The 16355-nt window shown below is 36.2% G+C and overlaps 1 protein-coding gene across 1 annotated transcript in view; it reads right to left on the bottom strand.

Annotated features, from left to right (window-relative positions):
• Positions 1 to 341: 341 nt before the first annotated feature.
• Positions 342 to 16355, bottom strand: part of LOC119082205 — a 57340-nt gene continuing 41326 nt past the window's right edge. The window contains exons 4-14 of the mRNA XM_037191643.1: positions 9581 to 9656; positions 9323 to 9406; positions 7451 to 7512; positions 6852 to 6923; positions 5704 to 5829; positions 5525 to 5590; positions 3338 to 3532; positions 3101 to 3275; positions 2451 to 3031; positions 2247 to 2395; positions 342 to 2054 (exon numbers count right to left, since the gene is read on the bottom strand). Coding sequence (XP_037047538.1) covers positions 662 to 2054; positions 2247 to 2395; positions 2451 to 3031; positions 3101 to 3275; positions 3338 to 3532; positions 5525 to 5590; positions 5704 to 5829; positions 6852 to 6923; positions 7451 to 7512; positions 9323 to 9406; positions 9581 to 9656 — 2979 coding nt within the window. The 3' untranslated portion in view covers positions 342 to 661. The remainder of the gene's footprint in view (positions 2055 to 2246; positions 2396 to 2450; positions 3032 to 3100; positions 3276 to 3337; positions 3533 to 5524; positions 5591 to 5703; positions 5830 to 6851; positions 6924 to 7450; positions 7513 to 9322; positions 9407 to 9580; positions 9657 to 16355) is intronic.

The raw sequence follows: 16355 nt of genomic DNA, 5'->3' as shown, positions 1-16355 counted from the left end.
TTTTGCAGTTCATTCCTAGATTCCCTGCACCATTTAACTTGTATGTCTGGAGTTTTTTTTACGAATGCCGTAATTTTCAAGGCTGTAAATTTTATTAGATACACGAGAACACACCACGTCTAATGATTTTTCATACAAAAAAAATCACCACATTACGGCGACGAGAATCATCACGGGGGAGGTCAAATTTAGTATGAAATCCGTCATTTTATCATCAAGTGTGGTGTGTCACCAACGCACTTCAGGCAAAAGTGATCATAGTCGACAGCTGCTAAAGAGAGTATTATTTTGTATGAAAAAGCTTTTTACACTGTTTTACGGTTGTGTGACACACTGTCAAGTTTCAGTACCCTATTTAGTGTACTACTCATGCTTGAAGTGCGTTGTTGTAACTCATAAAAATTTTTATGAATGGACTTTTGCGTATCTGTATTTGCGTGGTCTCCCCAAAGTTTACAAGTTTACAGCCTTGGTAATGTTCTCTTGTTTTTATATAGCAAGACCGTATATGAAATAGAGAAATAGAAGAATACGCAAAAATGGCGTGAGAAGCTTTCGAAAAAGGCAAGGATTGTGTTCAAGAAAATTTAGTTTCAAAATCCCTAACATGGCAGTCCTCGATGCAGTTTCCTGTCTGACTATAATATGATGGTTTCAAATTTTATTTCTTCAATGTACCGTCACCGGCCCACAAATCATACCACGGCCCATAGGACTTAGCAGAACTATTTTCAATGTCTCTGGACGGCCGTTTGTTTTCCAATTTTCCATTACTGTGACGTTGTTTATCTGCCGAGTGTTTCATTTGATTTTGTCCACTGCTACGTTCATTCGACGATGTTTTCGTCAATTTGGTTCTGGGTAGCAATGTTGCCGTTCGCGATGATTCCATACCCGAATCCTTATCGTCGCCACGGAATGTTTTGAAATCCATTTTAGGATTTTTGTTTTCCTCGTTTTTGCGTCGCACTAGATGATCGTCCACCACAATGCAGTCGTACGGATCGGAACTGGATGAGTTTCGTTCGGTGTCCGTTCCACTGGAATAATATTGTTTGAGGATTTCCTGACGTTTGACCGTTTTCATCAATTGCATATCGTCAACACTATCGTCATCGTAGAAATTGGTATCTTGCACACGCACGGATGGGTCATTCATTATCAGTGAAGAATCGTCAAAGCTCTGGCTAAGACTATCCATATTCTCGCGGCTTGAGTCGTAGCTGTAATCTAAGTTACTTCGATTCACCTTGTGTTTGCTGTTATTCGGGATGCTACCATTGATGATCTTATTGTTGTTTCCATTCCGGTTACTGGAAGTATGTGATGGAATTTTAGTGTCTGCACGATTTCCTCGATACTTCTCGGATCGCGGTTGTCGACGAGTTTCCTTTTCCATATCATCCTCAGTGTAAGTTTGTCGCATCATTTTGCCCCGATTGGAATTTAAATTTTGCGCTACTCGTGGCTTCTGTACTCCGTAAATATTTTCCTCTTGTTGCTTTGAAACTCGCTGATCGATGTCGGACTTTGTCAAATGATATTTGCTGCTATCATTCACGATCAAGACATCTCTAGGCTTGCCACTGAGCAGTTCATGTTTTCCACCTTGACCGGTTTGACCATTCTTTAATGTTTCTGAACTGTTTGTGCTAATGGTGTTGTTGTTGTCGTTACTCTTCTTTCGACGTCTCAATGTTGTTTCTCTGATAGTCCGCTCTTCGTTCTTTTCATTTTCGGTTAAGACTAAATCTCTGTGCTTCCACATTGCCATACCCTCCAGAATGTCGTCATGCTTGCCGAATTTCCAGAAAGATTTCGTTCGCTTTACAATGTTCCCGTTTTGTCGATCTATGGTGCGATAAAGGAAATCGGTGCTGTTCTCGTCGGTTAAATTGCCATAGCTGTGCGAACGATTGTTTGTTTGAGCGTGAATGTTGCTCATGGATGAGTGTCCTTTCCTGGTCGATTGAAGTGTGTCACTGTCGTTGGAACGACGCGGAATGCGTGATTTTTGTTTGGTGAGAGTGGAAACAGTTTCCTTTTGATGTGATCTATGTTTTAAGTGAATGAATTCGAGTTCATTATTTAATTCAGTTTGTAGAATAGTTTGTCTCGACAACGTGACAAAAATTGCAAGTCGTTAGATGAAGTGTTTTAGGCTCAGACAGAGATGGGCGAAACTGAATCTAACAAGTATATCCGAACTGGATGCTAAAATAGAGTTTGTCGTATTAAAAACGTACCTTAATGGAACACGCATGAGCGTTTCTTCATCAGAATAGTCAACATCTGGCTGCGGTGGAGGATCATTTGCAAAACCACTGTCGTTGCTACTATGCAACGAAGCATTGGTCACACCGTTCCGAGGTTTCGGTTTATTGGACGACGAAGACTGAAATTTGAAATTTTCATATTATATGAGTAAAAAGACCCGTAGATGCACGCACCTGTTTGGTATAATTTGATTTTCGATTTTCTGCGTTCGGTGTTGCAGCCGATGAAAAACTGTGAGAGCTTTGAGTTTTCGGATACGAAGCAGGCACAACTGGTGTGGGAACTGGCGCTGGCAGCGTTGGTGGTGGACCAGGCTTTGGAGCGCCACCACTGATACGACGGAATTGTTTCGATTGACGATACATAATGGTGTCGCCAAACATTCGCGTTGGCGATGAATCATCGTGATATGCATTCACTTTGGACGGAATGGACTCATCGACAATGGTACTTTCCAATGACGAATCGGGAGTTTGATCACTTGGATTCTGTGAAGGCTGCTGCTGACTGTGTTCGTTTCGTTGATTCGTTGTTGCACCCCAATTACTGTGATTATCTTCATGTTCCAGTTCAGTATATGCAACCGGAAACCAGCCAAATGTGTGAGTTCGAAGATTTTCGCCAAATTGCCACCCTTTAGCCCTGTCACCAACTAATGCAATACGATCACCTTCCAAAAAACTTAACTGGTTTTCTCCAGACGACAAATAGGCATATAGACCGCGGGATATTGTCCGTTGGTCCCATTTTGGCGCTACTTACGAGAAAAATGTTTCTTGTTTTGATCGATAAGTAAAAACCAAAAATGTGTTAATAGCATTACCTTCAACAACCGAAGATGTCAAATTAAATTCCGACTTAGCTCTAGGCATGTTCATAGACGAGGCGTTAACAACATCTCCAATCGATCGCATGTCTAAACATGATGCGTCAATGCTACGTGTCTTTCGCATAGCCGATATTATAGAACCCCGTTCCGAGTCGTTTTCATCGTTTTCCTTAAAGAGTTCGCATATTTCAGAAAAGCCGTATCTATTTTAAAAATCAGCGTCTTGCCTACCATCATCATCTGTCGGGCGAAAATATTTTCCATGTTTGGTGGCAGAAATTCGCGGGACGCTGAAATTTCTTCCCAATTATCCAACTGGCTTGCAATACAATTTTTACCAGCCGAGTGGTATGCCATCCAGTGCTTTGCCAACGAACATTGTCGCTCCAGTACGAATCCATAACGACGTCGCTCTTGAGTCATTGCCTAATAAAGGATCATTTATATCCTATACTCTAAGTGAAATTATGTTTAATTAGACGTAGTAGGTAGGAACCCGTAGAACCATAGCACTGCTTCTATAATTATCATAGAAAATAATTGGAGGCTGATGGTATCATTAGAGGATTTGCATTTTTTTCGTTTAGATAGGAGTCTGTCTTCGTGTGAGTTAAAACACACAACACACGCAAGTGTACTGTACGGACACACCGGTTTTGGTATTGATAGTACCGGTTTCAATATAGATAGTACCGGTATTTCAATCTTAAAGTAAGAATTGTCGACAACTGCCAAATAGAGTACTATTTCGAATGAAATGGTTTTTTACATTGTTTGTCAGTTGTGTGACACACTGTCTAGTTTCAGTACCATATTATTTAGAGTATCACTCATGCTTGAAGTGTGTTGACTGTATATAAATAATGTTAGAGATTTCGTAGATGTCATGTGCATTTTTTGTACCATATTTCCATATTGTGCGGGCGAGACAGCAGTATCAGTATGAATGTGCGTAACACGTATGTACATCGCATGTACGAAGTCTTTCTTGTGGAGTGAGAAACTGTGGTATGTAAGTAAAGGGAATAAAAGCTTTTAAGCTATAATTTTCGGTGTAATGTTTTCGCTTTTTATGTATTTAAATGTAGCTCCTTAGAATCGTTTACATACGCGGCTCATTTGTTAAAGAAATTATTTTATTGCCTATCCACCCGGAATATTGTTGTTACACGTACATTTCCCACCCGCGGAAAGCGGTCGTTACATATGGGAACTTTTTCATTACATCACAAGTGAAGGAATATTCATATGAAAATTCATTACATATCAGGAGATTTTCATTACATACCAGCAGAATTTCATTACTTATCAGCAAAAATGTATCACGTAAAATGTTCTTTAGCACTGAAATCGAAACAATGCTCGCGATGTTATTTTAGTTTTAATATCACAAACTTTGTCACTTGAATTAAGTGCACACCAATCTAAGCAAATTCATTAAAAACTTTCGAAAAAAAATACAAAAATAAGTGACGGCCATTTTGTCTTTAGCCATAATTTCAATTTTTTCAACTTCGACGAACACCTATGGCCAAACAATTTTAATTTTTGCATTTTTCCCTTATTTTCAAAAACAATCAACACTTTTATCTTTATTATCATGTATTCACTTCACTTCACAGCAAAATTTATTGTAACACCACCAAAATCGACAAATATTACGCAAAATATGAATCTAGCACTTCACAAAAACAAAACAGTCGAAGTAGTTTGTCAACATGTCATCAAAACAGTAGTGTTGCCAGTGATGCTTTCGGGATTAATGTTAAGAAGAAGTGTGAGCCGATTTCATGAGCAGACTAGATTCGTTTATAAACGTTTCAATGTAACAACAGATTTTTTTGTTGGTTTTTTGCTATCGGTATTTTTTATGTTTATTATTAGTCTGGCAGTGAATGAAATAGCGCGACATAAATGTTGTGAAATTATACATTAATTTAGAATAATCTTTTGGTATTCAAGAATCTGCTAGTGTCTTCTTGAACACTTTTGGTTTTGAACTGTCAGGTCCTTGGGTGGAAAAATGTACTCGTAACAACAATATTCCGGGTGAATAGGCAATAAAACAGCATACATTGGATGCTGCTTGGTAGTTCATCACACTCGGAATCAATTTTATGAACTCGCGAACTCACTCGTGTGGTTTTAAGCAACTCGTTTTGGAAACGGTTATTTTGACTCGTGTAGTTGCATACCTCGCCTTCGGCTCGGATATGCAAACTCTACACTTGTCAAAATAACCGTTTCCAAAGCTTGTTGCTTAAAACCACACTTGTGAGTTCGGCTCGTATCAGAAAATTGATCGCTCCGCAGCATCCAATGTAATCTACTATTTTGAAACTAATAAAGGAAATTGAAAGGAAATTAAAATTATTTCATTTATGGGTATGGCACAAAAATGCGTCAGAAAACACTTACATTCTTCAGACTTTGTTCGCAAAATGTGTCCAATTTATTTTTTTCTTCATCCATTGCTTGAATACTCTGAAAGTTTAAAAAAGTAAATAAATATTAACGAGTCATCAACACTTTTCCATGAAAAATTCAAGTTCAATAAATCTTAGATGTAAGCTACTGCGTTGAGATTTACTTTGTACCTTTATTTCCTTATCAGCATTTTGTGAAGTGGCTTTCTTTTTCCGTTGCTTTTTCATTGTAGCTGCAGCTTTACTATAACTGTCTGCTCGAATTTTATGTTGTTGCAAGAATTTTTTTTGTTCAAACTGCAAAAGGAATCAAATTAAAAATATTTAGCAAAAATGGATCCCGTACTACAGTTGTAGATTAGATTTTGGGAAGCTTCTTCAATTGAGAAGCAGGAACCCAGATCAAAGATCCTTGATCTTACTACATCTATAAGGGAAACTTCAATGTTTTCGAGAAGAAGTGGTTAAGAGGAATCTACACATGGCTAAATTGTAGCCTAAATTTCGGGGCAAATGCTTATTATTTTGATGATAGTTTTGGACTCGCATTCTTTTTGGAAAAAGTACGACCACCGTTTGGTGTTAAAATGTGTTAGCTTTCAGTAAAAATTAAAATGTTTGTGGTGATGTCCGAGAAAACTCAATATTTCACGAAAATTTACACATATTTTGAGTTTTCACGGAGTTAGATTACATCACCACAAACATGTAAAATTTTGCCCTGAAATGTAGGCAACAATTTAGCCATGTGTCGATTCGTCTTAAGGCACTTGTCATCAATAATGAAAGATCCTCATCTTGGAGATCATGACAACCGAGAGTGTGAAACCTGATATTGGTATAAAGCGGACAATAGGGCATGTCTTTTGTTGACGATTTCTTCACTCGTCAGCAATTTTTCTTTTTTTCGCTTTTGTAGTTTTCAGTATAAAGCTTCACGAAACGACCGTATTCGAAAGTAGAGGTGTCGCTTTTGTAGTTTTCAGTAGGTATAAACTGTATTCGTTATTACGGTCGTACATTTTTCAAAAAGGATTCTGATGAGAAGACATCATCAAAAGTATGAAATACGCGACACACAAATGTAGGCTACAATTTTAGCTAAGCATTTAGTTGGACAATGTGGTCACTAATTCGTTCTCGAGTATTTTAAGTGATTGAATTTTAACTCATTGAACATATAAATACCATGAAATTAAAGGGTAACATTTAATGACAAGTTCTAATCATCATCAAGATGACCTCTTTTTTACAGGAAATTGACTAACTGTAAAACTCAGATCTCTGTATATTTGATTTATCGATTGTTTATGACATACCTGCACAACTTTGGTATCTTTCTCTAGATTTGTTTCAAGCGGCACCAGCAAGTCCACGTAAAACGCCTTCAGCTAAACGAGAAGAAGTCAAAAAATAAAATTTCTTTTCAATCTATAATATAAAGTTTAATGTTAAAAGTAGCTCTTTCGAATGCTAACTTGCATATTAGAGCTACGCAGACTTTTCATATATAATCTTAATAGTAAATGAAATGAAATGTTTGTTTGTCGCTCTATAGAAGTCCAGACAAACAGTCCTAGAGACTTGAAACTTGGCTCACCAACTAATGAGGAAAAGTTAGGACGAATGCGTGAAATTTTTCTTCAATTTCATGCGTTATTTGACGCGCGATGCGTTGAACAGTAAAACAGTTTTAAAACGCATGACACGAGAAAATATTTTTGAAAGAAAATTTTTGACGCGTGAAAACATTTAAATATTTTTTCAATAAAGTAATTCCGGGCAAAGTCGGGTCCTCCACTAGTTGATTTATAAAATTTAAAAGAGAAAAAATATCAAAATTTTAATTATATGCTATGGTGCCAATCAAAAGGCCAAACTAAATTTAAAAAAAAGATGATATTTTAACTACTCTTACAATATTCATATGTTGATCTTGAATTTCTTTGTACACTCCAACGATGTTCATCAGGGCAGAACCTGAAATCAAAGATGAATAAACATGACTTTTTTATATGTTTTTATTATGACGATAAAATATAGATTTTTTTCGATCTTCACTGTAATATTGGCTTTCAATGCGTATGTGTGTGCTGTTTTAAGTTGATGCTACTTTTTTCTTTGAGAAATATTCATATTCAAATTACAGGTAATATAACTGGAATTCCATTCCACTTAACAGGTTTCTGGGTTTATAACAACATTAAATGCAATGTGTGGTATCATTGGTAACGTTATCATGGTTATATTTCTGTGCTGTGAGGACAATAAATAACATTTCGACGATTTGGGATATTATCAACGGGGAAAATTTAAAGTAGATGGTAATGAAGTAGCTCCTTCGAACTGGAGCTACGCGGTATGAATATGTAAAACTAATTTTTTTCTATAATAAATGAAATGAATTTGTAAATGAATTCACAAGTTTTCGATTGAAATGAAAAGTGTGCCGGAGAGGTGAATATTGTGGGTTCGTCTCCCACCCCGGCACTTTCCTCATATCTACTGTAATAGTCCGTTGCTAAGACGTAACGATAAAAATACCGAAAATTCTAACTGTTAACATGAAAAAGTGATTTTACGACGAAATTGCATAAAATTTTACTAGAGACTATACATGCCATGCCAATCCACATTAACTAATGAAGCAATTAAACGTCCTCAACGTGACCACTATTTTTTTTACCGGGAAACGTGCAAACATTGAAATAAAAGCTTTTCCAAAAAAAAATCGTTTTTTAAATTAATGGCCAAAGTAATTCAGTTTTTATGTGTCACTTCCTGAGAGTTTATACCTAGAGAGGAAATTTCGAACAAAATTACGTAAAATAAAATATGTGGTTCCAACATGAAATACGAAATGTTTATTGTTATGCCGCTCTAAAAAATATAAAATATCCAGAATGAAATCCACCGAATGGCATTAAGAGGGCAACTCGACCTATCAAAGCGTCAACGCTTACATGTATTGGTGTAAAATTATACGAAATGTGTATCTTATACACACTGATATGATGTTGGGACCACATTTTGTCGTACAAATTTCCTCTCTGGGTATAATTACTCTTAGGTCACTTACGACTAAGTAAATATATGCGAAAAAACCTCCGAATTGCGAAAAACTGCGAAAAAAGGTTTCCCGATGTGGAACTCACTGGCCAGGATAGTAGTAAATCAATTACTAACTCCTTTCAATTCCTTCAATTACCGGATTAATTCCGTTTTGGAGGATTCGTCCTATTTCTAAATTATTCTTTAATTGTCTCTATTCTATCGATGCTTCCCACACATGGCAATTTGACATTTCATCAAAACCTAATACATTGAATAGGTGAAAGCTGAGTGTTCTGAGTGAACGATACCAATGAATATAAACTACCAGGTGTGGTCTAATGTCACCGCAGAGGTTAACGATTTAAAAAACGGATACAAACCCACTTATTCTAGTATTATTTTGGTATTCAAGATCAGGGCTTATTTTAGAGAATTTTAATTCTGAAAATTCCGAAAAAGTTCCGAAAAATTCTGAAATAATTTTTCGGAATTTTTCAGAACTTTTTCGGAATTTTTTCAGAATTTTCGGAATTTTCAGAATTAAAATTCTCTAAAATAAGCCCTGTTCAAGATAAATCGATCGATTTTGATATTTCGTTGCACATAATGCTCTTCTGGAATTAAGTTCTCAAATAATACTTTGTCACTTGACGTCGCGTCGCAGCATTTATCACTCTTGAGTAATTCCGAAAAAACCAATCGTATTATTGAGCTAAAATAAACCATAAAAACTTACCAATATCAGTTGTTCCGCCTTGTTGAGCATTAACAGCTATTTTGGCAAGTGCTTCATTGAATACTCGAGACGCAGCAGCTGTTCCTGTAGGCGACGACACAAGGAATTTTATACTATTTTAATATTTGTATGTAACAAGGTATTTGAAAAAGTGGACAAAGGGCAGAAGAGGGGTCTGAAAATTACGTCATTTATAGACAGCTAAAGGCTAATGCGAAATTGCTCTTTCGTTTAAATTTGGATAAAAAGGAAACTTACCATGGAGTGCCTTTAAATATGCTTTTCCGGCACTTATTAACTGTCGTGCTCCAGGATTGAACTTCTCCAGAATATTCTGTAAATATAAAAAGCAAAAAGTTAATTATCAAATGATAATTCGATGAGGTTTTTTTTTGCTGCTTGTGGAACAGTCTCAATAAATCTTGATGAAGAAGTCACCAAGGAAGATAATTGTAAATTGGTATACGAACTTCGAGTAGGAGTGGTACTCAAAATAGAGTACTGAATTTGTACGAACAAATTTTGGCACTGTAAAAAAATAGAAACATTTTTTATAGAAAATAGTACTCTATTTGTGGGGTCTAGTTTATGGGCGACACGTATAAGCGTTGGTTGTAAGAGTGGAAAATAAATTTCTCACCATTGCATCAAGAAATTAAACGAAACTCTGAATTTCAACCTTTCTCAGTAGAAACGTTTTGAGTCTTTCACAGTAACCATGAAAGCGACTTCTCTACTTGCAACTGTTATATGTGCACAAGGAGCCGTCGTCACCTCGGCCAAGGAGTGATTGTTTTGTTAATTTCGTTGGGTCGTTCCGCGGTCAATCGGTCGTCACATTGATAAGATGAGTACAGAGTTCCTGAAAAATTGTTGAAAAATGACAAAGCATACGGTCCACTGAAAAATGTGTGGAATTACCATAAGTTAAGGTAACTTTGGACGGTAATTTCACACATTTTTCAGTTAGTATGCTATTTTTTAGTCATTTTTCAACCATTTTTCAGGAACTGTGTGCACGCCCATAATACCGAATCGTACGAAAATTCTGAAAAAATTCCGAAAAAGTTCTGAAAAATTCCGAAAAATTATTTCAGAATCTTTCGGAACTTTTTCGGAATTTTTTCAGAATTTTCGGAATTTTCAGAATTAAAATTCTCTAAAATAAGCCCTGATTGTAGGAACTCATTTATAAGATCAGTTATTTTGCTACATGTACATTCTTTAGAATTATTGATTTTCTATCAATTTCTATCAATTTTCTTTGAATAGCTATGAAAAAACTACAGTTCAGTTTGCGTAATTTTACCAAGTTTTCATATTAAATCACATACACGCATGGAATTTTGAAAACCGACACATTTTCTGTTTCTATGTTTTACTTGAGCTTTTGAATTCTGCTTCGTCGTCGCAACAAAACATTCTCTTCTTGTATTAATTCGCACTACCACTTAACCAGTATTCAAACGAATGCCGATTTCGTGCGATTTCATCATACATCTACATCAATCATGAATCGTTTGGAATTCCATATCTACCTTTCACTCTCTCGAGCTAAAAAATGAACGGATGAAACAAAAAACAACTGAATGCCATCAATTCTTTTTTGATTAATATGCCATATTACATCACAAAATTTACACTTTGCTCATTGCGCCTTTATATATCTAATTGACTTGAGTCAGCACATTCCATTGATTATGTCTACATATACTCTGTAGATAATTTTCATTAAAAGATCCTCTTCACTTGTGACAACAATGGCAGAACCAATATAATGGGGAGGAAATGTCACACAAAATCGAATCAGATGTGCGGTGGCACGAAAGTTCGACACAAATGCGATCGTTCCCATTCATTAAAAATCAAAAATTGCATAGAAACTTGGGGCATCTGTTTTGAGATAGGTACAATATTTTGTCAAACAAAAGTAAATCCAAGGTAGATATAGTTGGGAAGGTTATACCATTAAGACGCGCGGCCTAGCACAAAAGTCCGATGATAACGACACCTTCCTTTAAAACGGTTAAACCAGCTTTTCTTTAAAAAAAACGGTAGGACGCCCTTTCGTCTAGGCATGGGCGATAATGATAATGATTATCGATAATTATCAATTATCGATAATCGATAATTATCGACTTTTTTTATCGAAAATTATCAAAAAAATATCGATAATCGATAATTATTAATATTTTGATAATTATCAAGATATCGATAATTCGATATATCGATATTTCGGGCCGAAAATAATCCGATATTTATCGATATATTCCGATATATCGGTATATTATCATGCATTTTCGGATAAATATCAAAATATCGACATTTTGATAATTATCAAATTTCGATATTTTGATAATTATCGATAATTATTAGATTATCGATAACGATATGATTAATCGATTATCGATAATTTCTTTCGATTGATATTATCGAAAATTTTGAACGCCTCCCATCCCTACTTTCGTCATGTTGCCCACGATATTACTGTAATTTTAAGAAAACATCGAATATTTTCCGTTTTTTCCCTATAATAGATTAAGGAATTTGTTTATGTATTGTCCGTTGACAAACGGATCGCCACCGGTTTCTGGTGGGTTTTGATTTTTGTTTTTTACACGTTGCTACACGTTATTGACAATTTCAAGATATTTCTATTGGGAGGTTACGCACATAGTTACATAGTTTCACATTGCAATGTGAGCAACATATAGAAACTTAATTTCAAAACCAACCAAAGCCCCGTGCTACCATCTACATTAATAGTATATTACTTCCGAGGTTCCAAGTTTTGTTTTTTGTATTTGTTAAGTCAAATAACAACTTGGAACCTCGTAAGTAATATACACTTGTCACGAAGAAGTCGAGGTTTGCCGAGACTGATAGTGGCAAGTGTGTACTCTATTTTATCACATAAGCGAAAACGAGACAACAACATGAAACTGAAGTGTAATTTTTGAATTATTCTTCTAGGTAAGTAATTTTGACATCCGAACACCGCGCGTATGTGATAAAATTCATTACATAACTCTAGATAAAAAGAAGAGTCTTGTTTTCGTGTGTTTATTGACATGGAAACTCTGTTTTCTGTTTTTCATCCCTAGTTATGTAATAGTCCTTTATCTGCCTACAACGATAATCTAGACGTTAGGGTTTTGTTTGTCTCGATATATCTGTTCTCTGCAGATAAAATAGCGTATTCACCCATTTTTAATCGTTTTATACAACCGAGCGATAAATGTTCTTTTAGGCAGTAGATGTGTAGGTTGTGACTCGAGCCCGTTTTTCGCAATAAAGGAGAAGGAAAGTTCTACTTTTTGTCACTTGTTGCGAAAATAACTATTATCTCTAGTTTTGTTAAGCGTAAAAAACTGTAGGAAAAATTTGTTTTTGATGATTGAGAATTTCATTGCAATTTTCTTTGCGGAAAATTTTTGCATTTATGGAACGAACTAATTGTACGCCCGGACGAACAGTTAAAGTAAAAGTCAATCATATGTTATAGTATCGCATCGCATCACTCATTCAAAGTTACACAGCGAAAGAAAACACTAAGTGTAACCTCGGTAATCGATTTTCATTTTCAGCACTAAATTACAAAAACCCCATCAAAGCATAGTCGTAAATAGTCTATTCAAAGTCATTCAACCCGTTAATCTAATTAAAAACCGTTGGGCGTTACAATCTTTGATCATTTCAGGTGGGTGGTTGTTGATGGTAAAATGGCTTTTCGAGTGGATGTACCTACAGTTTAATACAAGCATTTCTGATATGTTAATTATTACTTTGTAGGGTGAATCATACGGCAATGAAAATACGCGTGGATTAAAGCTGGCTACGGGCTCCCTTAATATAATTCATCGCCATTGTACAAATTGTCGATTGCATTAAATAATTGTTCATGTGGCAGCCTGCTATCCTCGTTGAATATGTTTCGGGATAGAGAAATGCTGTATGTGTAATTCTATCACATGCCACAGTTCGTCATAAAATTGATAATGTAAACCCCCGTTTTTAACCAACTTCACTGCCTTTTGCCAAAATGTTAGCTTTACAAATTAGAGAAATTTGATTTTATTTTTGGTGTGTAGCTGAGGGTTGTAGAAATTGGCTTTGTTTCTGTGGATGAAATGTCGTTTTCGTCTGTGTTATCAAAGTTTGTGCTTTTGGAAAACACCTATTGTGTAACAAACAAATAAAATTTTTCGCAATTCGCATTTAATGTCGTTCTGAAGGTATTTATTTCACCGTGCGTTTTTGATTTTTGTCTACCCGGGTGAAATAACACTTTTTTCGCAAACTTAGCTTAGTTCCTTTAAGAAAGACTAAATTTTACTAGGTCCCACATTTTGGGTGGGTCAGGTCCCTGGACTGACAATTATTGCAATGTAATTTTGATCAGCTTATTTTTCATTCTTAAACTTCCTAAGCATCTTAAATCACTATCATCGATACAATAATTTAGTTTTTGATATGCTATAAACTAACTTCAATATGTGATGAGCTGTCAAAGAGTAAACATCTCTGCCAAATCAAGGACATTCAGTCGATGATTGGCTCTCAAAGAGTAGACATCTCCGCCAAAACAATAGTATACTTCAGTCGATGATTGGCTGTCAAACAGTAAACATCTCTGTCAAAACAAGGACATACTTTAGTCGGTGATCAGCTGTCAAAGAGTAAACATCTCTGCCAAAACAATGGTATACTTCAGTCGATGATTGGCTGTCAAAAAGTAAACATCTCTGCCAAAACAATGGTATACTTCAGTCGATGATTGGCTGTCAAAGAGTAAACATCTCTACCAAAACAAAGACATACTTTAGTCGGTGATCAGCTGTCAAAGAGTAAACATCTCTGCCAAAACAAGGATAAACTTTAGTCGGTGATCAGCTGTCAAAGAGTAAACATCTCTGCCAAAACAAGGACATACTTTAGTCGATGATTGGCTGTCAAAGAGTAAACATCTCTGCCAAAACAAGGACATACTTTAGTCGGTGATCAGCTGTCAAAGAGTAAACATCTCTGCCAAAACAATGGTATACTTCAGTCGGTGATTGGTTGTCAAAGAGTAAACATCTCTGCCAAAACAATGGTATACTTCAGACGATGATTGGCTGTCAAAGAGTAAACATCTCTGCCAAAACAAGAACATACTTTAGTCGGTGATCAGCTGTCAAAGAGTAAACATCTCTGCCAAAACAATGGTATACTTCAGTCGATCATTGGCTGTCAAAGAGTAAACATCTCTACCAAAACAAAGACATACGTTAGTCGGTGATCAGCTGTCAAAGAGTAAACATCTCTGCCAAAACAAGGATAAACTTTAGTCGGTGATCAGCTGTCAAAGAGTAAACATCTCTGCCAAAACAAGGACATACTTTAGTCGATGATTGGCTGTCAAAGAGTAAACATCTCTGCCAAAACAATGGTATACTTCAGTCGATGATTGGCTGTCAAAGAGTAAACATCTCTGCCAAAACAATGGTATACTTCAGTCGGTGATCAGCTGTCAAAGAGTAAACATCTCTGCCAAAACAATGGTATACTTCAGTCGGTGATTGGCTGTCAAAGAGTAAACATCTCTGCCAAAACAATGGTATACTTCAGTCGATGATTGGCTGTCAAAGAGTAAACATTTCTGCCAAAACAAGGACATACTTTAGTCGGTGATCAGCTGTCAAAGAGTAAATTTCTCTGCCAAAACAAGGACATACTTTAGTCGGTGATCAGCTGTCAAAGAGTAAACATCTCTGCCAAAACAAGGACATACTTTAGTCGATGATTGGCTGTCAAAGAGAAAACATCTCTATCAAAACAATGGTATACTTCAGTCGATGATTGGCTGCCAAAACAAGGACATACTTTAGTCGGTGATCAGCTGTCAAAGAGTAAACATCTCTGCCAAAACAAGGACATACTTTAGTCGATGATTGGCTGTCAAAGAGTAAACATCTCTGCCAAAACAAGGACATACTTCAGTCGATGATTGTCTGTCAAAGAGTAAACATCTCTGCCAAAACAATGGTATACTTCAGTCGATGAGTGGCTGTCAAAGAGTAAACATCTCTGCCAAAACAAGGACATACTTTAGTCGGTGATTGGCTGTCAAAGAGAAAACAACTCTGCCAAAACAAGGACATACTTCAGTCGATGATTGTCTGTCAAAGAGTAAACATCTCTGAAAAACAATGGTTTACTTCAGTCGATGATTGTCTCTTAAAGAGTAAACATCTCTGAAAAACAATGGTTTACATCAGTCGATGATTGGCTGTCAAAGAGTAAACATCTCTGAAAAACAATGGTTTACTTCAGTCGATGATTGGCTGTCAAAGAGTAAACATCTCTGCCAAAACAAGGACATACTTTAGTCGATGATTTTCTGTCAAAGAGAAAACATCTCTGCCAAAACAATGATTACCAGTCGATGATTAGCTGTCGAAGAGTAAACATCTCTGAAAACAATGGTATACTTAAGTCGATGATTCGCTGTCAAAGAGTAAACATCACTGCCAAAACAAGGACATACTTTATTCGATGATTTTCTGTCAAAGAGTAAACATCTCTGAAAAACAATGGTATACTTCAGTCGATGATTGGCTGTCAAAGAGTAAACATCTCTGCCGAAACAAGGACATACTTTAGTCGGTGATCAGCTGTCAAAGAGTAAACCAATCAAAGCAAAGTACTGCTGTTTTTGTTATCCGGAGAGCCACTCATGTATAATAAGGATACAGAAGAGAATTGTTGCACTGTGTGGTATGTTTGGTTGTGCTGATACTGTTTGCTATGCTAGTTGATATGTGTTGTGTGCATACTTATATTGCGATCTAGGTTTTAATGTCGGTCGCTTGAATGACAGCAATATCTACTAATGCGGCTAAATAGCACGCTTCACATGTTATTTAACGGTCCCAAGCCCGTGAAAACGCAGAGGGGTAGAGTAGGGTATTTGTAGGGTTTAGTTTGTTATGAATAATTTAGCGAAGGATAGGACCCTAACGTGATAATTTGTCACCCTTCGATGTGTAAC

This window comes from Bradysia coprophila, unplaced genomic scaffold (assembly GCF_014529535.1).
Source record: "Bradysia coprophila strain Holo2 unplaced genomic scaffold, BU_Bcop_v1 contig_396, whole genome shotgun sequence".
In the NCBI taxonomy this organism is placed as follows: Eukaryota; Metazoa; Arthropoda; class Insecta; order Diptera; family Sciaridae; genus Bradysia; species Bradysia coprophila.
The sequence above is the reverse complement of the archived record's forward strand: the minus strand, read 5'-3'. Positions and strand labels throughout refer to the sequence as shown.